Source organism: Hyperolius riggenbachi, chromosome 3 (assembly GCF_040937935.1).
Source record: "Hyperolius riggenbachi isolate aHypRig1 chromosome 3, aHypRig1.pri, whole genome shotgun sequence".
NCBI lineage: Eukaryota > Metazoa > Chordata > Amphibia > Anura > Hyperoliidae > Hyperolius > Hyperolius riggenbachi.
Genome location: NC_090648.1, coordinates 494,445,023 through 494,466,711, shown reverse-complemented (window position 1 = coordinate 494,466,711; position 21,689 = coordinate 494,445,023). Strand labels below are relative to the sequence as shown.

At 46.5% G+C, this 21,689-nt stretch overlaps 1 protein-coding gene across 11 annotated transcripts in view; it reads right to left on the bottom strand.

The window, feature by feature from the left end:
- The window catches only part of BICD1 (BICD cargo adaptor 1), a 323,818-nt gene that overhangs the window by 70,293 nt on the left and 231,836 nt on the right, over positions 1-21,689 (bottom strand). For all 11 annotated transcript variants that reach the window (XM_068278243.1, XM_068278238.1, XM_068278241.1 and 8 more), the window contains exons 5-7: positions 11,016-12,098; positions 8,338-8,489; positions 2,418-2,625 (exon numbers count right to left, since the gene is read on the bottom strand). In XM_068278243.1, the coding sequence (XP_068134344.1) occupies positions 2,418-2,625; positions 8,338-8,489; positions 11,016-12,098 (1,443 nt within the window). The remainder of the gene's footprint in view (positions 1-2,417; positions 2,626-8,337; positions 8,490-11,015; positions 12,099-21,689) is intronic.

The window sequence follows — 21,689 nt, the reverse complement described above, 5'->3', positions numbered from 1 at the left end:
GAATGGTGGGGAATGATGTAATTCAGTTCCAGCTATTGCAGAAAGGCGAATTACAGTGTTTTAAAAGTAACTTCCGCTCCATCTTCCAATGGCGCCGAAGTTACTGACTGTGCGCCGCTATAGCCCTAATTCCTATTACGGTCTATGGTGGGCCGGCTGCGCCCAAGTCTCCAGCACTGCATTTGCAGTGTTCGCAACAACAGGAGTTGGAGGTACCTTCTCCGTGGAAGCTCACGCTTTTACGATAGGCGGTAAATTGTATCATCCTGTTTTAGAACGTCCTGCTGTGATCCAGGCCTATGGCCGCATGATTCTGGCCACTTTGAGAGCCATTGTGTCTGAGCAGGCTTAAAGTGGATCGGAGGTGAACTTTTACACATTGCATAATTGTGTTCCTTTCCTATTGTTTATAGGGCATTCCTCAAGCCAAATAAGTTTTTGTTTTAATACTCTAATTCCCTATAAACTAAAAAAGTCACACCCACAGGTTTTCAGAGAGCCTTGGCAGTAGCAAGGGCTCATGGGAGCTCAGTCTGGGCAGGAGGAGGGGGAGGTGTTACTAGCCATTGATTTCAGAGGCAGAGGGGAGGAGGGAGGAGAGGAGGAGGGAGGAGAGGGGATTAGGCTGATGGCTCAAGATACAGATAAGCCTGCCTCTGTGTAATGTTTACAAACAACATGGCTGCTGTCATTGTATCACAGGAATAAATAATCATATTCTATTAAAGCTGTTTGCAGCTAGATTTGCTGTGTAAACCATCTAAACTTTAGATAAGATATATAGACAAGTTACTTGTTATAGTTAGTTTTTCATCTCGGATCCGCTTTAAAGTGAACCAAGTACCATTTTTAGAACCGGGTCATCTAAATAGCACATTCAAAATGCATGCCAACAATGTGGCTCTTTATTTAAAAAAAAACATTACCTCTTCTTTTTACATTTAAAAGTTTAGCAGATGCTTTTATTATCCTACTTCCAAGGCCTGCCCGACCACAGAAATTCCAGGCAGTGAAGGACTGATGTAAGTATTTTATTGCACATATTAGCAGAGAGCAAACAAAAGCTTTCATCAACAGGAGGGGGTGGAGAGATAGGTCAATGTGCTTCAAAGTGTTTAGAGAAGTCACAGATACTATCTTAAAGGGAACCTAAACTGAGAAGGATATGGATTTTTCCTTTTAAAATAATACTAGTTGCCTGACTCTCCTGCTGATCCTGTGCCTCCAATACTTGCAGCCACAGCCCCTGAACAAGCATGCAGATCAGGTGCTCTAGCTGAAGTCAGACTGGATTAGCTGCATGCTTGTTTCAGGTGTGTTATTCAGCCAAAACTGCAGCTAATAAGATCAGCAGGATTGCCAGGCAACTGGTATTGTTTACAAGGAAAAATCCACATCCCTCTCAGTTTAGGTTCCCTTTAACACCTTCCAATGGATATATAATTAACAGCAAGAAGGGGGGGGGGGGCATGGCAGCTCCCATAGCTATTAGAAACCAGGAAAAACTGTAGTAAAAAAAAGTGGTGCTTGGTTCCCTTTAATCATCTGAGAGTCCACAGACTGGTGATCTTAACCTTTTCCTCCAGAAAATGAGAAATGAGACAAACACTGCAACTGTCCCAGATGACCAGCAAAAGGACCTGGCGATCTTTATTTTATTTCTGCACAATGTGCTGAGAAATGCCTTTATTACTGACACTCTCTTCTTCTTCTAATGTCTGATAATGCCACCAAGAGTGACCTCAGAGCTTCAGCCACTCATATCCTGACCCCGCCTCATATCCTGACCCCGCCTCATATCCTGACCCCACCTCATATCCTGACCCCGCCTTAAACCTACACCGAGGATTGTCACTGTCTACATTTGACATGACTAGTTTTTACTGTCTGGGATACATTAGATTTACTTATGGGAGGGAGGAGGAGGAGGTGGGGCCTGTCATGGTGGAGTGGCACTTTAGTAAGAGGTTATTGCAGTGAATAACAGACAGTCCCTGGATGTAGAAATACAGCCGGTGATATTTGATTGGTTCCTGGCAGTATAATTATTCCTGGCCGCAGAAAGGTCAGGCAACATAAACAATTAGATAAGAGAACACAGACATGTATGAGATGGACACACAGAAGGGTGGATGAGTGTGGACACATGACAGTCATTGTGAAGACAGACATATTGGTACAAACACAACACAGAATCCAGGCTCAAGGTAGGACATTTAAGTAAGATATGAATCAGAATCAGACTGTAAGGACGAGGCCAGGTGGGTCTTCTGAGCTGGGCTTTGTAGCAGTTCTGCACATTGGTCAGACCTCTGTGTCTCGGGTTCACTAGCACCCTCTGTGTGTAGGTACAAGGTACGGCGCCTAGAGGTGGGGGTATACGGGGGTGTTGTGCTTGTAGAGGGTGCTGCACTTACTTTGGGGCTGCCGATCTTGCTCTTTACTGTCTTGCCTTTGGTGCGCCAGGACTGCTCGTGGTCAAACTCCAGGTCCTCCAGCCGCTGCGTGAGCGCCAGCTTCTGCTGAATGGCCATCCGCAGCAGAGAGTTCAGCGTTTTCTTCTCGTCCTCGGCGGCCGCCAGCTGCCTCTGCATCTCATCCAGCTGCGTAACGTACTCATCACATCTGTGCGAGGAAAAGAAACAGGTCAGTATTGCCTTCATTCTTTCCAGCACGGCTGTCCAATATTGGCAGCTGACCAGCCATATAAACTACATCTATGTCTCTGCTACAGAGTTTTCTGCTAAAGTGTAGAACTGTGGCTGCTAAATAAAGATTGTGCAATGGAAGGTAACTGCAGTAACAAGGTGGTGACTTCAAGCTGGCTACTGCTACAATTATGTCCGTCTGAGCCGAAAAAGCTGGCTGACCTTCTGGAATTTTCCAATATCTTAAAAAAGGGATTAAACTCTAACAAATTATTCAATAAAAATGTGTTTTCCTACATATTACCCATACGGTTATCATATTTGATTTTGTGCACAAGTATTATTGCCCGTTTGCAAAGAACAAGTCTACAAAGTACAGTCTATCTGCTCTGAAAACTGCCATTGCATTTTACTGCATAGCTGCTATATTTATATATTCTAATGTATCCAGTGATCACTTCTCAGCTCTCTCTGGCTCTACAATGTGTGCAATCAGTTTCAGCATGCTGCTGGCTGTATACTAATTGTAGCAAACAAAGGAATGTAAACAAAAGATAATATTATCACCTCTTCCAATGGCAGGAATCTTTCTACTGAAGAACAAAGTGCTGTGTTTAACTGTTTGAATGCTGTCCTTCTAACATTTTTTTATGCCAGTATGTTTTATGCTGTAAATAATCTTTTAGAGCAAAGAAGACAGGCTGATTTTTATACCATGTTTATCTTATTTACAAATGATTCAAATTTTGACATTTACAATATGAGTGGGTATTGACGTCAGTAATTAGACATGGATGTCAGAAGACATATTGTTGACCTGTAAAAAATGTTCTCTTGACCTGTTGATTAGAATAATGTCAGCAGACATGATGACTACTGAATATAAAACATTCCCCACTATTTATAGTATGTCTATGGCGGAAGTAATTTATCTCTTGCTCATTACTGCTCTGAGATATGTCTGTTTCTAAAGGTCACCAAAACATCTTAGCTAATCAAACTTCTAGACCTACACCCAACAGTCTTTAAAGGAAACCCGTAAGGGGAGAAAAAAACAAACAGAACAAGAGTTAAACTTACCTGGGGCTTCTCCCAGCACCCTGCAGACGTCCTGTGCCCGCGCTGGGACAAAAGGATTCCCCGGTTCCCCACCACAGCTCACTTTTGTTACCGCCGACCTACAAGTCGACAGCCACTGCGTCTGCGCAGCCCTGGCTGCACACATCCTTGCTCTCGGTCACATCGCCGGGAGCGTCCTGCGCAGGCGCAGCATTGAAAGCCAAATAGACTTTATTTGGCTCTAATCAGTATTATGGTCTACCCTTTTTCAACAGACTGATATAACAACTACATACTATACACACATCACCCCACCACAACCCGACATGTTTCACCCTTTTAAAAGAGGGGCTTCATCAGGGGCAAATATAAAAGTGCAAGGTGCTACCAGTGTCAATACATAAAGTGAAACAACAAGAAAAATAAAAAACAGAGATGCAAATCTGCAGCACAGCCTCATGGCTGTCCCTGATGAAGTCCCTGATAAAGGGGTAGACTGTAAAACGGATTAAAGCCCAAATAAAGGCTATGCATGGTTTTCAGGGATTCCCAATTCCCCTCTGCAGAATACTATTGAGATATCTGCAGAGACAGGCATTTTAATCAAATCTATTAAAAGTTAGGCTTTAAAGAGAACCCGAGGTGGGATTTAATTATGCTAGTGGGGCACAGAGGCTGGTTGTGCACACTAACACCAGCCTCTGTTGCCCCATGGTGTGCCTCCAGGACCCCCCTGCGCGCCGCTATACCACCGCAGTGCTGGCGACACGCAGCGTGTCACCAGCACAATGTTTACCTCTGCCTGTCTGTTAGCGCCGCTCCCCCGCCTCCTCCGTATCGGCGCTACCTGCCCGCGTCCCTTCCCTCCCGCTGATTGGAGAGAAGGGACGCGGGCGGGTAGCGCCGATACGGAGGAGGCAGGGGAGCGGCGCTAACAGACAGGCAGAGGTAAACATTGTCGCCAGCACTGCGGGGGGTATAGCGGCGCGCAGGGGGGTCTTGGAGGCACACCATGGGGCAACAGAGGCTGGTGTTAGTGTGCACAACCAGCCTCTGTGCCCTACTAGCATAATTAAATCCCACCTCGGGTTCTCTTTAATAGGTTTTTTTTTTAGATAGGTAAAATTGTGTTTTGCTAAATTAATTCAGGTTTGTGTAACTGCACCCAGAATCCTCTGGGCCTTTTCCTTCGTCTTGGCCAAAGTTTCGCATCTGAGCAACACAAATGTCATTCCAAGCAACCTGCAGTAGCTGTTCTAAGCAGAGCCGGCTTCCTGGAAACAAACCAATTCCCTTTCCAAGAAGATTTCTTGGAAAGGGAATCTGTTTGTTTCCAGGAATGTGTTTGTTTCCAGGGGACTGGCTCTTATCCCTTGAAACTCAACCCATATAGCGCCGCTGCAAACTGTTTGTTAATTATTGTGGGATTTATTTATTTTTATTGAATTTTATGTATGTAGTGTGTATTTAATGTGTATTTTTATCTGTGAATAAGACGGGGCGGCCGGTGATGGGTCCTCTCTGTGGCTGTTGACCGGGAACCCTTAGGCTGGTTTCACACTATAAACCAGCGTTGGCGTTGCGTCGTGGCCAATGCACCAAATCGCACCGTCAAAAACAGGCCTTCAGGGAAGACTGCACTATTGTGCGGTGTTCCCTTTTTGGCCATCGGCTAAGCAGGAAGTGACATGCGCTTGCCATCACTTCCTGCTTCGGGTATGCGCAAGTGAATTTTTACCTCCGCAGCGGTAATTTTTTCAAAATCCATGCTTCGCCATAGACTAACATGATTTCCGGGCCAAAGCAGATCGCTAAAAGTCCACGCATCACCGCAGCGTTAACAAAGTTTCATACCAGTATCTGGGATGCGGCGAAAACGTCACTTATGTCGCGCCACGCCGTACCGTAGAGGTATGAAAGTCTCCAAACGGCGCTAAGGGCTCTTTTACACTACATGCGATTACGATTTTTCTTGCGATTAAAAAAAGCCCTGCCTGCTGCATTTTTTTCCTGCATTCTTCTTCTTGGGTTGATAGCGTCCGGTGAAAAGTGCTAATCAGAATCGCAAATCGGAGTTGCGATTTGCAGTGTAAAAGAAGCCTGAGACCGCACAGAGAATTTTGGCATTCATACAACTAATTCAGGAGGATGAGGCTGGTTTCACACTGGCGGTAGCACAGTTTGTCTGGCACAGATGATATCGTAACACAGGAAACTCTACCGACAGCCCAGAGCTGAATCCAATAAACTGCTTTACAGGAATGATCAGACTTCAGGTGGAGGGCGAAACCCAAATTATTCTTCAAAAGTCAAAGTTTACAGCCAAGATAAATAAAGCGGCTGACGCAGGGCAACTCTGCTAGGAGAACAATGCCTCTAATAAGCCCCTTCCGCCTGCTCAAGGTCTTTTTGGGGGGCAGGAGGGGTCACAACATAGGAGGAGAGCGTGGCCGCACATCGGTGGGGAGGAGGGACAGGAGGGGGCTCTCCTCTCAGTGCTCCTCTCCTGCAATCAATAGTGGCAGCGGACAGGCAGCGGCGGCAGGCTGAACACATACCTCCTTCTCGCCGGAGGTCTCCGATCTCTAAGAGCTTCATGCTACTTCCTGTTTACACAGGAAGTAACATGAAGCACTTAGTGATCGGAACCTTCGGCATGAATGAGGTAGGTGTTTAGCCTGCCGCCGCTGCCACTATTGATTGCAGGAGTGAAGCACTGAGAGGAGAGCCCCCTCCTGTCCCCCCTCCCTACCTATCTGCCACACTCTCCTCTTATGCTGCGACACCTCCTGCCCCCCAAAAAGGCCCTGAGCAGGCCCCCCTGCGGGGGCAGGGGTCGTATCCCCTATTGTTACGCCCCTGGTGGCATCTTCTGACATAGCTGTACACAGCGGCCGGTACAGATCCAGGTCCCCTGTCCGCATGGCCTCGGATCTTCTTCCGCATTGTTCCGGGTGGCTACTAAAACACGAGCAGCGCCCATGCGCGGGGGTCATGCTGACTAGTGTAACAGTATCCACCCGTACCAATGTGGTAGAAGACAGAGGCCAAGCAGATGGAGGATCCGGAGCTGTACAGTGGCAGGTGGCCACTGTGTGCAGCTATGTCAGAAGATTCCACTCACGCCGGAGGAGGAGAGGGATGTCTGGACAAGCCGGAGCGAGGTGGGATGAGCACAGCGGCAGGATCAGGTGAGAGCTGAACTGTTAGATGCTGTTACTGTAGTGTATCTTATTTGGGAGGGCATGAGGTGGTTAGTGTAGTGTGGTGTCTAGTGTAGTGCAGTGTGGTGTAGTGTATAGTCTAGTGTGTAGTGTAGTGTATTGTATAGTCTAGTGTGTAGTGTGGTGCAGTGTAGTGTATAGTCTAGTGACTAGTGTGGTGCAGTGTAGTGTATAGTCTAGTGTGTAGTGTATTGCAGTGTGGTGCAGTGTAGTGTATAGTCCAGTGTGTAGTGTAGTGCAGTGTATAGTCTAGTGTGTAGTGTAGTGCAGTGCAGTGTAGTGTATAGTCTAGTGTGTAGTGTGGTGCAGTGTGGTGCAGTGTAGTGTATACTCTAGTGTGTAGTGTAGTGCAGTGTGGTGCAGTGTAGTATAAAGTCTAGTGTGTAGTGTAGTGTAACGTGGTGCAGTGTAGTGTATAGTCTAGTGTGTAGTGTAGTGCAGTGTGGTGCAGTGTATAGTCTAGTGTGTAGTGTAGTGCAGTGTAGTGTATAGTCTAGTGTGTAGTGTAATGCAGTGTAGTGTATAGTCTAGTGTGTAGTGTAGTGCAGCAGGGTGCAGTGTAGTATATAGTCTAGTGTGTAGTGCAGTGTGGTGCAGTGTATAGTCTAGTGTGTAGTGTAGTGCAGTGTGGTGCAGTGTAGTGTATAGTCTAGTGTGTAGTGTAGTGCAGTGTAGTGTATAGTCTAGTGTGTAGTGTAGTGCAGTGCAGTGTATAGTGTAGTGTAGTGTGGTGCAGAGTAGTGTATTGTATAGTCTAGTGTGAAGTGTGGTGAAGGTAATGTATAGTCTAGTGTGTAGTGTGGTGCAGTGTGGTATAGTGTAGTGCAGTGTGGTGCAGTGTAGTGTATAGTCTAGTGTGTAGTGTAGTGTATTGTATAGTCTAGTGTGTAGTGTGGTGCAGTGTAGTGTACAGTCTAGTGTGTAGTGTAGTGCAGTGTAGTGCAGTGTGGTGCAGTGTAGTATATAGTCTAGTGTGTAGTGTAGTGTAGTGTATTGTATAGTCTAGTGTGTAGTGTGGTGCAGTGTAGTGTACAGTCTAGTGTGAAGTGTAGTGCAGTGTGGTGCAGTGTTGTATAAAGTCTAGTGTGTAGTGTAGTGTAACGTGGTGCAGTGTAGTGTGTAGTGTATTGTATAGTCTAGTGTGTAGTGTGGTGCAGTGTAGTGTAAGTGGTAGGGTGCGGCAGGGATTATTGTAGAGTAGCTTGGGGGATAAAGGTCCATAAGACGCCCCTACACCATAAACCCACCTGTTGGGACTACATTGGCTCAGATACAAGATAGCCGGCGGCAGCTCTCCTGTTGGGACTACATTGGCTCAGGTACAAGATAGCCACTGGCAGCTCCCCTGTACCTCACAAACAGACAGTGAACTCGGCACTCAGCCGCCACCTGCAGCTGCCTCTCACCTTGTGGCAAACATGGCTCTGAGTGACGAGAAGGTGGCGGCATCCTCCTTTAAGGCCTTCAGCTCGTTGCGTAGCTTGGTCATTGTCTCAGTCACCATAGTCTTTTCATTCTCATACTTATTCTTCAGGTTTGCGAGCGCAACTTCTGCCGTCTGAAATAAAACACAGAAACTCCGGTTATCACCAAAACATCCATAGCGTCAGTGGGCTGATATAAAAGTGTGCTAAAAATAGCTAAAACAAAGCCTGGTACACACAAACGAGACATGTCCCCTGGTGGGGATATGGAGCCCATACTTCAAGCGACATTGCAGGGCTGAGGCTGTACAGACTTGTTACTAGCCTACAGGCTAGCGATTCTGTGACCATGCGAGGGGGGCCAACACAGCAATGAGGAAGTGACATGACGCAGCAGGCGGTGTGAGTGGGGAGAAAAAAACTCTCTGCAATCACTTGGCCAAAGTGATCCTCAAGTTGGACATCGAGGGGCTGCTGTACACATGCTGGATTGTCAGTAGAGGTGGTTATTATTGGCCATCTCAGCTGAGTTTCATCTGGCGTCTGTACAAGGCTTTAAAGAGACACTGAAGCAAAAAAAAAAAAAAAAAAAAAAAAAAAAAAAAAAATATATATATATATATATTTGTATGTGTTGTACAGCTAAGAAGTAAAATAGGGGCTTGATTCACTAAACCGTGATAACTCAAATATCACACCTTATTAAAGATATCACACCTTATCAAAGATCACAAGCCTTATCAGAGTAGCATAGCGAGCGCTACGAACGTATGCCTGCTAATTGGCAATGGCACTCGTAATGCCCTGAGCCCCCGCGGGTTCGTAGCGTTCGCTATGCTACTCTGATAAGGCATGTTAACTTTGATAAGGTGTGATATTTGAGTTATGACGGTTTAGTGAATCAAGCCCTTGGATCAGAGACATAAGTCTAAAGGTGCGTACACACGCACTACTGCCGGCAACGACAGGTCCGCCGGACACTCCCACTGGGCGGACGTTCAGCCGACAGTAGCACGTGTGTACGCGCTGTCGGCGGACTCATAAGGCTGTTTCTGAACGATCCGCTCAGCGGAAACTCCGCAGAGCCAGTACACCTGTTATAACACCAGATTTAAGGATTCTGCTGGTTTCCTTTTATTTCAAAATTCTAAAATATTTATCAGCGTTAACAAGGTTTTGTCTTAATTAGCAACTAATTAATTAATACATTTAGATAATTAGCGCAGAAATTAACATTATTTGAGCTTTCTTGTGAATCCCTTATGCTGGGAATACATGATGAGATTTTTAAGCCGATTTACTGTCTGATCGATTTTCCGATGGATTTTCTGATCGATTCTTTGATCTTTTCTTATCAATTTCCATTCACTTCTATGAGAAAACGATCGAAAATAAGATCGGATATGTCAGAAATTATCTATCGATAAGTGAGACCTGGGGGTGGAGCTCTGCTTCTGTTCTGTACCATAAACCCTCCTACAGGGCGGATCTAAGTATTCAAATGAATAAACAACAGCATCTTTGCCCTTCCCCCTTATACATAGTTTATTATACATTATAGTCCTGTGGCCATCAGCAGAGGGGGCGTGGCTCACAAATGGAGTGGCAGGATAGCTTCTCTCCCCTTCCAGAGCTAGTTTTATCCACTGGATGGCAAAGGAGCACTTTTAAGACCCCATAGATATACCCCATACTCCTGAGACCCCATACACACCCTCCATTCACCTGAGACCCCATACACATACTACTAAGTCAGTTGCCTAGCGTAGTATGGATACAGAGGCACCAAAAGGATAAAAGTATCTTAAAAGTTTAAAACATGAGGAGGCAGTGGTGGACTTGCCTCCTCCAAGCAGACACAAAAATTTACAATGAGTTTGTCAAATAGAACAAGTTTATATAGTAGAGGTGCCTTTTACTGACCACATTAGCTATTACTCCGTTGTTATTGCCTGATGAAGTGGGATCAAACCTGTGAAACGCGTTGCAGTGTCCCCCCTGGAGTATGTAAATAAACTTGTTCTATTTGACAAACACATTGCCAATTTTTGTTTCTGCTTGGAGGAGGTAAGTCCACCACTGCCTCCTCATGGTTTAAACTTTTTAGATATTTTTATCCTTTTGACGCATCTGTATCCATACTAAGCTGCATCAAGTCCACCCTTGTGGAGGGGTGTTACCCCATTTTTTTCTCATCTACTAAGAGCGACTTCTTAATCCTGAGTGGGGTCAGGTCTAATCTCCCCACCTGCCTTTACAGTGGTTGACTTTGAGGTAACCCTGCTTTGTGAGTATTGCTTATTACTCTATCATACTTAATTTCAACTACCAGTCCATACTACACTATATTTGGCTCTCAGTGTCCCTACTCTGAAGTCAGTTGCCTCTAATACTTTAAGTCACTGGCCCAGACTAAGCGTGCAGATCAGATGCTGTGACTCTGGTGTGACTATGCTGGCTGCATGCTTGTTCCAGGTGTGTGACTCAAACACAACTAAAGCCAAAATCTCGGCATGACAGGCAAGGAAGTGGTATTTATTATAAGGGAATGACGATGGCAGCCTCCGTATTCCTCTCACATCAGGTGCCCTTTAAGGAGAACCTGGGACAAATGGAGACATCTTGCTGCACAAATTGATCTTTACCTCTGTGGAAGTTACCTGTTTGTTTGCCTTCAGCACGGCTCGCAGAGTCGCTATCTGTTCCCGTTTGGTGCTAAGCAATGACTTCAGCTTGAGAATCTCTTCCATTAATGCTTCCTTGTCCTTATCGATCATCGGTACCAGTTCTCTGGCCGCGGCCCGCTGACGCGACAGCTGCAAGGACCTGTCCACGGCCTTCTGCAAGTGCTTGATTTGATCCCTGATTATGGCATTGAGGTTGTAGATGTTCATTGGCTCCTTACGTATATCGCTAGAGTCAGACACGGGGGAGGATGGGGGGGCAGTGATGACGGGGGACACCGTAGCAGACTTTTGCGGGGAGGGCTCTCTACCGGAATCTATGCTGTCTTTTGGTACTGGGTCACAAGGGCTTCTTGCCTCCACTGGTGAGGCCATACCCCTCCTGACCAGTCTCGGAGACAGAAGTATCCTGGGGTCATCGGGGCCCTTCAAGCTTCCGCTACGGGTGCCTTTGCTTTGCCTATAGTAGTCCAACATAACTCTATTTGGTGTTTCATTGTTACATAGACACACGTGATGGTAGAGTTGAGCTAACTCTTCGCTAAAAGTCACTAGCTCGTCCTGAGCCGTATTAAGGGTATTATGGGTTTCATTTGCTATTGCAGTCATTATGTGAAGATCTCTCTCCATAAGAAACAGTCTCTCGCTGCTCTCCCTACGGGCTTTCTCCAGACCCGAGACTTGCTCATCGTACATCTGGATCCTCGTATCCAACCTGGACTTCTCCTCTGTGTAGCTCTCTATATGTTTGTTGTATTTCTCTTTTAAGGCTTTGAGTTCTGCTTTGAGGTCTATCACCTCCGTAACAGCCACTTTGTATTTGCATTCCAGGATCTCCAGACCATTGATGTCCACCTCATAGTCATGGGCTTCCTCTCCAGACACTTTAGCTTTATCAGAGTCCAGCTCCTTGCTAGTGTGTAGTTTCCTCATGGTGTTCACGTGTTCCGTAAGTCTATGGACCTGCTCGTGCTGCTCCGTTAAGGCCCCCTTTGTGTGTTCCAGTTGAGTCTGAGACTCTTGGAGGTTGGTTAGCAGAGCTGCCTTTTCCCGCTCCACCTGTCAAAAAACACAAAATCAGTGAGGACAAATCATGAGGTCAATATTATAACTTGTTAGATACTTCCATGAACAACCCTACAAAATAGACATCAGACACGTTTAGGAATTTGCTTGGCCATCTGAGTGCCCATATAGCCACCCTATCCAAATCCTTTTGCCATATGTCACTATTTTCCTCTGTGTTGATAATTCTGCACAACTTTGTATCATCTGCAAAAATAGCAACATTACTTTGTACTTCATCAATTAGGTCATTTATAAATACACTGAAGAGTACGGGACCTAATACCGACCCCTGTGGCACCCCACTAACAGTCACCCTTTTGAATATGATCCATTGAACACAACCCTTTGCTTTCTGTCCAATAGCCAGTTCCCTATCCATGCACAAAGATCCTTCCCCAGTCCTTGCATCCTCAACGTTTGCACCAGACTGATGTGGGGAATAGTGTCAAGGGCCTTTGTCAAGTCCAAGTATATCACATCTACAGTATTCCCAATATCCATGCTAGCATTCACCAAAAGATGAGCATGGTAGTCAAACAAGACCTGTCCTTAGTAAGGGTCGGTGGTACTTATGTATTATCCCGTCTGGAAAGTTTGGCAGCTTTTTGTTTAAGTTCTGTTTGCTCCCCCAGGAAGATCTGATCATTTTTGGAAAGCTGAAATATGCCCCTGGAACTTGGCTGCAGAAAGTACAATTACAGAAGTACGGGACAAACCCGACACGATGATAAGCAGCACACCCGGTAGGTCTTCTTCCTTCGCAGCATAAATCTGTCTTCAAAACTTATGTCAAGTGCCCTGGGTCACTCATTACAGATGAAAGAGCAGCGCAGCTCTGCACCCTCATCTCCTCTGTGTCTTAGGGCCCGTTCACACTGCACGCGTTTCCAGCCGCGTTTTGGAAACGCGTGCAGGTGGCCAAAACGCACGACATCAGACATTGCATAGAGTGCAATGTCTGATGTTCACACTGCATGCGTTCCGGACCTGTGCGGTCCGGGGACGCATGCTGCACGCAGATTTTGCAAAAACGCGTGGCTGTCCCATTCACTTTCAGTGATGGGGTCAGCCACGCAACGCACACAAACGCGGATGGCCATGCGTTCGTACGCGTTGCGGTCCGCACGCGTTTCCGCACGCATGGCCATCCGCATTTCTGATCTGAACGGGCCCTTACTGGCACGGGCAGGGGACTCAATTCCACTGTGCTCTCTGCAGCAAAGTGCAGGGGACACCCGTCCCCCAAACCCCCCCTAACTTGGGAATGGGGCATTGCATGGACTCGGGACCCAGTGCAAAGGAAAGTCGGGACTTTCAGCTTTCCAAAAATGGCTTGGATCTGGCTAGGGGATCAAACAGAACTTTAACAAAAAGCTGACAAACTTTCCAGACGGGATAATACGTAACTACCGGGTCGGTTCACACTTGCTTTAAAAACGTATCTGTCAGATATGTTTTTAAAGCTTCACGAAAATGCAGGAAGCAGATTCTATGTAAAAAATAGGACCCGCTTCCACTTGTTAAAAACACAGATCGTACACAGATCCGTGTGCAGCAAAACGCGAGATGTAACGCGGGGTCCGGATTTGACATATATAGAGAGTGGAGATAGGCTGATTAGAATATTCTGTGGTGTCTTTGCCGGTAATGTGGGTGGGCATGGGGGGGGTGGGAGGGCAGCTTGTCTATCCCCTTTCATTTCACAAAACCTCATCAATAATACTGTAAAGGTGGCCATCCGATTTGGTAAGTATTATCGAATCGGATGAAAATCAGTGCTGCCAAGAGCATGCCTGATCGATGATGCCACCAATTTCAGGCTAAAATTAGCCACATGTATCAATCAGACATGCTGCAAGATGTGGGGCCGTCGATCTGTTGCGCGGCAGTAATAGTGTGTGATGTTGTGACAGGCGAATTTACCTGGGGCTTCTATCGGCTCTCTGCAGTGGTCATGTCCCGCGCCGTCCTCCTCCGCAGCTCCGTTCCCCACCGCCGGCACCGGTCTATTATTCGTCTAACTAGACGAAAAGAACGCCGGCTGCGCGTGTGCTTGCTCTTGCGCGTCATCATGAACGCTCCCAATGACGCGCGGGAACGAGCACGCGTGCGGCCACTGCAGTGCAGCCACAGTTCGATTCATCTAGTTAGACCAGGGGTGTGAAACTCAAATACAAACTTGGCCGAAATAGTACACTGAGGCCTAGTCACGGGCCAACCTCAATGTCTGCTGGCCACGTTCCTCCCTTGTAAAGTTCCCAGGTGTCTAATGGTCCCCCTTCAACCCCTATACAGTTCCCTGATGTCTAGAGGCCCCCACCCTGCCCTATACAGTTCCCTGGTGTCTAGTGCTTTCCCCGACCTCCTCATATGGCTTTCCAGGTGTTCTAGGGATTAATCTCCAATATAGCTTCCCTGGTGGTCTAGAGAGGGCCAAATGTAATGCAAAGTGGGAAAACCACCTGAGGGCCAAAGTTAATGGTTCTGAGGGCCAGATTTGGCCCTGCGGGCCGGAGTTTGACATGAATGAGTTAGACGAATAATAGACCGGTTCCGGGGGCGGGGAACGAAGCATCGGAGGAAGATGGCGCAGAACATGACAGCTGCAGAGGGCCGATAGAAACCTTGGGTAAGTGTCAGTTTTTGTTTTTAAAACATGCAAGAGAACCCTCATGCCCCCCCCCCCCCCCCCCCCCCCGATGCATTATACTGCACCTGTCCGTGTCTGTCGCTGGCTCCTCCTCAATCCGCATACATGTGCCCACCTGGTTGCTGGAGCAATGTGGGCGCATGTGTGATGGCCACAGACAGGTAAAGTATACTGCACTGGGCATGGGGGGGAGAGGGGGGGCATTTTAAATGGGGGGGAGACACTGTCCTGCTGGTGCATGCGGTGTTAAAAGGCCGATTCCTGATCGTTTTTAGCATGAACCTGATCGGGAATTGGCCTGCAGTGCATGGGCAGCCGACAGATCTCTCTCAGATCAGATTCAAGCCCTACTCCATAGAGCCAAATTAATCCATGCCATGCACTGATGAGGATCAACCAATCCAAACAGTCTGTATGCATGTTGGATTATTCTGGCTCTGTACAAATTAACAAGCTGACACATCATTGCATTCCAGCGGTTCTGGAGGTGTGTTTAGCTTCTAAGGGTACAATGGTTAATTTGCATATATTCAGCAGTGATGCATTGTGGGAGACTTCTCAAGCTCACTCCAACCTGAATTATCGCAAATTCTTTCTGTTTTAAGAAAGCAAACTCTTATTTTCCATGCATCTTAGTAAGGGGGCTTTTAGGACCATTGTAGCCCCTCACACACTCCAATGAGTTCTGGGTCACCATGAGCTTGCTGGTTAGTCTGTATATCTGTCTCTTGGTCGATCTGCCTATACATTGCTAGATGTGTGGCCACCTTTAGAGAAGCAAATCATTATCTGTGAGAGCGCACGGAATATGGCTGGGCGGGACAGACAACCTGACGGCTTTGTGCTGCACAGAGAGCGATGATAAAGTATTTATGTGAAAATAATGAATTATACATCATATCAGTTCTCTCACACAGGCACTGCCGGGAATAAAATATTCATTAGTGTAAATGTGATGCCGATCCTCCTCCACGATTTCACGCTTACAACCAAGATCTACAGCCTGATTCCCACTTACTGTCAGCCTTGTCAGATATCTGCTGTGTTACTGACGATCACCTGACCCAATCATTCCCAGCACTGCTCGGTTATGCCTCAGGTGTCATTTTTAAAATGCTTTTGAACTGCAAAAAGCTTCATTTAAAGGACAACTGAAGTGAGAGAGATATGGAGTCTGTCATATGTATTTCCTTATAAGCAATACCAGTTGCCTGGCTATCCTGCTGATCCTCTGCCTGCAAAACTTTTAGCCACAGCCCCTGAACAAGCATGCAGCAGATCAGGTGTTTCTGACATTATTGTCAGATCTGACAAGATTAGCTGCATGCTTGTTTCTCGTGTGATTCAGACATTACTGCACACCAAAAAGATCAGCAGGGCTGCCAGGCAACTGATATTGTTTAACAGGAAATAAATATGGCAGCCTCCATATTCTCCTCTCTACAGTTGTCCTTTAAAAGCAAACTTTTGAGGAGGAAAAATATTAACGCTAAGCTAAATACTCACCTAAAGATGGATCCGGGATCCACCATGACAAATGAGCGGATCCCTAATCTGTCTTGCGCAAATGCGCACCACAGGAACAAGCGTCAGGTGCGAACAAGACTTTAAATGATTGTGGTAAATAGCGTAGGAGTGTAGGGGGATCAGAACAATAGTCGCAATCGCCACACATTGCTAAACATTGTTTACCTAACTTTACTTAAAACGATGTTACACATTATTGCGAAAAACTACTTTTCGTCACAATAAAATTCATTGGTCACAGGAAAAATCGCTGCAAAAATTGAGCCATGGGTTTGGGCCTTTAGACAGTTACTTAAAGGGGCACTATGGCGAAAAATTGTAAAATCTAAAATATGTGCAAACATAAACAAATAAAAATTACGTTTTTTCCAGAGTAAAATGAGCCATAAATTACTTTTCTCCTATGTTGCTGTCACTTACAGCAATTAGTAGAAATCTGACAGAAGAGACAGGTTTTGGACTAGTCCATCTCTTCTCAGGGATTTCTTTATTTTGACTCCTTCTGGGAGAAATGTACTTCTTAATTGTATGTGTTTACATATATTTTACATTTTAAGATTTTTGCTACAGAGGTCCTTTAATGGGCAATGTCTGTACTGGTGCTTATGCAGCGTACCTAGGGAATTTGACACCCGGTGCTGATTATTTACAGACACCCCCCCAAAAACCATGGGAGGGTTGACGGGTTGGGGAGCTGAGCGTGTCACTGCAAGTTTTGGGGAAAAGGAGGAGTCAGGATGTGGACGGAGCTAACCGTTATGAAACTCTGTGCGCTATATACAGTGCTGCAGAAGATTTCAGTGCCACTGGCTTCTGCAACAGCAGACTGCCCTGCATTATTGATTAATTACTCTGATGAGGATAGTCTAGCATACCTCTCAACATTTTGAGATGAGAAAAAGGGACACTTAAGCCATGCCCCTGCCGCACCCCTGATCACGCCCCGTCACACCCCTAGTCAAGCATACCATAAAGATTTCATATGAAAAATATGTTGTTTTATAATTCAAACCACACTGGTCCTTTCTCTCCTGGTTAATTTTCCTTTATATGAACATTTTAAAATTAGTAATATATCAATTTAAAGGATGGGAATAAAGTTTAGAGGCAATTCAACACATTTTTTAGTTGAGAAATATATTTATTTACATAGTAAGAGGGACAAAGTCCTGAAAGAGGGACAAATGAGGAGGAAAGAGGGACAGAGGGACAGGACTCCCAAAGAGGGACAGTTAGGAGATATGGTGTAGGGCACTCTGGTATTACAGCAGCCAGTGCACATGGCTACTAATGACAGGCAACTTCTGACTACTATTACTTCTTAGTAATTGAAAACTACACCCTATTTTGATGGCTATCTGGCTGGCAGGACGTAGATTTCAATTCACCGGTGCTGTGCGCATTCACCGTTTTCATCGCTCCTGCCCATCTAGCCACTGAATCCCCACCGTCTCCCGCCACAGCTCACTCTTCTCTGAAGTCTCTATGACGGCAGAGCCCTGTGAGCGGGTCAAGAGCCGGTTTCATTGTTTCCTGACCCTGTCTATCAATGTAAGCAACTCCCATTGGCTCACATTGATAGGCAGGGTCAGGACAGGAGCCAATAAAAGCGGCTCCTGGCCGGCTTACAGGAACTCTGCCATCATAGAGACGGTAGAATGGGTGGCAGGGGCGTAACAATAGACCCTGCAGGGGACGCAGCTGCAGAGGGGCCGAGAAGTCATAGGGGGCCCCAACTTGAGAGACTGACAACTAGGGGCACGGAGAAAAAAAATGTTCTGCTCTCTGCAAAAGTGTTCTAATGAGTGCATCTGCTCAGCCACTGATAAGGAATCATACAAAGTTTTGCAGACAAAGATTTGTAGACAGTCCCCATTCAGTGTGCAGCAGGGTCTTGTGTACGTCATCCAGCACCCTTTGTGGGAGGGGGCCCCATCCAAAGTTTCACAGTGGGGCCCAGTGATTTCCAGTTACGCCCCTGATGGGTGGCCCAGGTTCCCGATTCCCGACGTGCGGTGTTGACAGCGGATATATGCGGCGATTCGTCGGGATTCCGCCGTTTCTGTACCAGCAGTCTCTGGTCCTTAAAGGGGCCGAGACCACTGGTACTAAAGCGGAATATAACCCAGCATTTCAACTTTGCTCTAAAACATTATTTACAGCATATTATATGCAACCAGCATTTCTTTTTTACTAGACCTGCATTGGAAGGGTTACACACAGAGCTTTAAAGTTCCGTGGAGAGAAATGCTGCCGCAGCGGAAGTTTAGATAGATACATTTAAGTAAACACAATGTAACAAGTGTGGAAAGTGACACACACTGACTGTGCAGGAGCTCCCGGACACAGAGAGAGTGTGTGTCACATTCCACACTTGTTACATTGTGTTTACTTAAATGTATCTATCTAAACTTCGGCTTGCAGCAGCATTTCTTTCCCTGTGTGTAACCCTTCCAATGCTGGTCTAGTAAAAAAAATATAATATGTTCTAAATAATGTTTTAGAGCAAAGTTGAAATGCTGGGTTATATTCCGCTTTAAGTGGTTAAAAATCTCTCCCATTCACTTTCATTAAAATCGTGGTAAAAATCGCCGCAATTTTTTGTGTACGCGATCGCAGCTATTTTTCAGCAATTTTTACCGCAATTTTAATGAAAGGGATTGGCAGGCACACACACACACATAAGCATGCACATGCACACATATTCACAGACACACACAGACTTATCCACACACATAAGGACATGCACACACACGCACACATATTCAGACACACACAGACATATCCACACACATATGGACATGCACACACATTCACAGACACACACAGACTTATCCACACACATAAGGACATGCACACACGCACACATATTCACAGACACACACAGACTTATCCACACACATATGGATATGCGCACACACACACGCACATGCACACATATTCACAGACACGCACAGACTTATCCACACACATAAGGACATGCACACACACGCACACATATTCAGACACACACAGACATATCCACACACATATGGACATGCACACACATTCACAGACACACACAGACTTATCCACACACATATGGACACACATATTCACAGACACACAGAGACTTATCCACACACATATGGACACGCACACACACGCACACATATTCAGACACACACAGACATATCCACACACATATGGACATGCACACACATTCACAGACACACACAGACTTATCCACACACATAAGGACATGCACACACGCACACATATTCACAGACACACACAGACTTATCCACACACATATGGACACGCGCACACACACACGCACATGCACACATATTCACAGACACGCACAGACTTATCCACACACATATGGACACACATATTCACAGACACACACAGACTTATCCACACACATATGGACACACACACACATGCACACATATTCACAGACACGCACAGACTTATCCACACACATATGGACACACATATTCACAGACACACAGAGACTTATCCACACACATATGGACACGCACATGCACACATATTCACAGACACACACAGACTTATCCACACACACGTACACACACACACACATGCACACCTCTCCACAGCAACAAGCCAAATAATTTTATGGTAATAAATGTGAGTACTAGAATAGTGTATTACCTTTTAATAGACCATATTCATGTAAAACCCTTGGCACATACAGGAAAGACTTGTACTCTCACTTGTAACATGAGCTGCGCCAGCTTGAGATGTTCACGATGCCTCCACCCCAGCCGGTGCTGTGGCCACCAGCCCCTGTCATGTCACATCACCGGCACGGCCCAAGTTACAGGTCTCTCCTGTATGTGCCAGCGTTTCTCTATGAATATTGTCCAGCTTGGAATCGCACTCTGGTTCAGCAGAGCAGCATAATCAGTGCAACATTTTCCCTATGGTATTATCATCCTGGACTCTCTGTGATATCCCTGGCACAGACAAGCAATTCTATGGATATATGTTCCTCCTGCTTCCATGGCTGGTGATGGTGGAATGCCCAGCTGGCCTGCGGCTAACAACTCATTTATCATATTCTTATGTCTGACCCTCTCTTTCCTGGGCCTCACAAAAACATGGCGCCCCTCCCTCAACCGCTGCTGTCTCTAATAGGGGGGAGATAGCAGTATAGGTCAGCCACTCCCATAGACTGCAGAAGGTGGTAGAGCAGTTAACTTCTTTTATTCCAGCCCAGCCACACTCATACCTGCCTTTTCTTCAAGGTTCACTTGATTTATGGATTCTCCCCCTTTGACTTCCAAATTCCAGTCATTTATGGAGGCCTTGGCCCATCCCGTCCCCTCCAGGACTACATCTCTATCAGGATGTCCCACTTTCTGTCCGCCAACATACCAATAATCACCTTCAGCAATTATAACACTTAGGGCCCGTTTCCACTAGAGCGAATCCGCATGCGTTGTCTGCATGCGGATTCGCATAACCAATACAAGTGGATGAGACTGTTTCCACTTGTCAGTTTTTTGGTGCGTTTTTCTGTGCAGGATTTTTCTGCACGGTAGAGCCTGCAGAATTCGCCTGTGTGAGGAATGCAGGCGATTCGCAGGCTATGTATTTAATAGGGAAAACGCACATGCGTTTTTTGCCGCGATTTTGCGTGCGAATTCGCACGAAAACTAATGCAAATTGAACCAGGCAGTGACATGGTTAAATTCGCATATACCCTGCCTATGCGAAATCGCATGCGAAATCGCGGCAAAAAACGCACGCGGAATCGCATCCGCATGCGATTTCGTCAGCGGTGGAATCCCAGCGATTCGCACCGCACTAGTGGAAACGAGCCCTTACAGCTTGGCTACTTCATATCTCACTTAACCCTCTGGGCGATACAATTGTATCGCCCAGGAGGTGGCGCAGCACTATTCTTTTAAATTTTTTAAATCATGTAGCGAGCCCAGGGCTCGCTACATGATAGCCGCAGCGCAGCAGCATTCCCCCACCCACTCCGATCGCCTTCGGCGATCAGAGTAAGCAGGAAATCCCGTTCAGAACGGGATTTCCTGCTGGGCTTCCCCGGTCGCCATGGCGACGGGGCGGGATGACGTCATGGACGTCGTGACGTCAGAGGGAGTTCCGATCCACCCCTCAGCGCTGCCTGGCACTGATTGGCCAGGCTGCGCAAGGGGTCGGGGAGGGGGGGGGGGCTGCGCGGCACGGCGGGTAGCGGCGGATCGGCGGCGAGCGGAAGTTACACGCAGCTAGCAAAGTGCTAGCTGCGTGTAACAAAAAAAAAATTATGCAAATCGGCCCACCAGGGCCTGAGAAATCCTCCTGCGCGATATACCCCGAGCTCAGCTCGGGATTATCGCTCAGGAGGTTAAAGGATACCCGAAGTGACCTGTGACATGATGAGA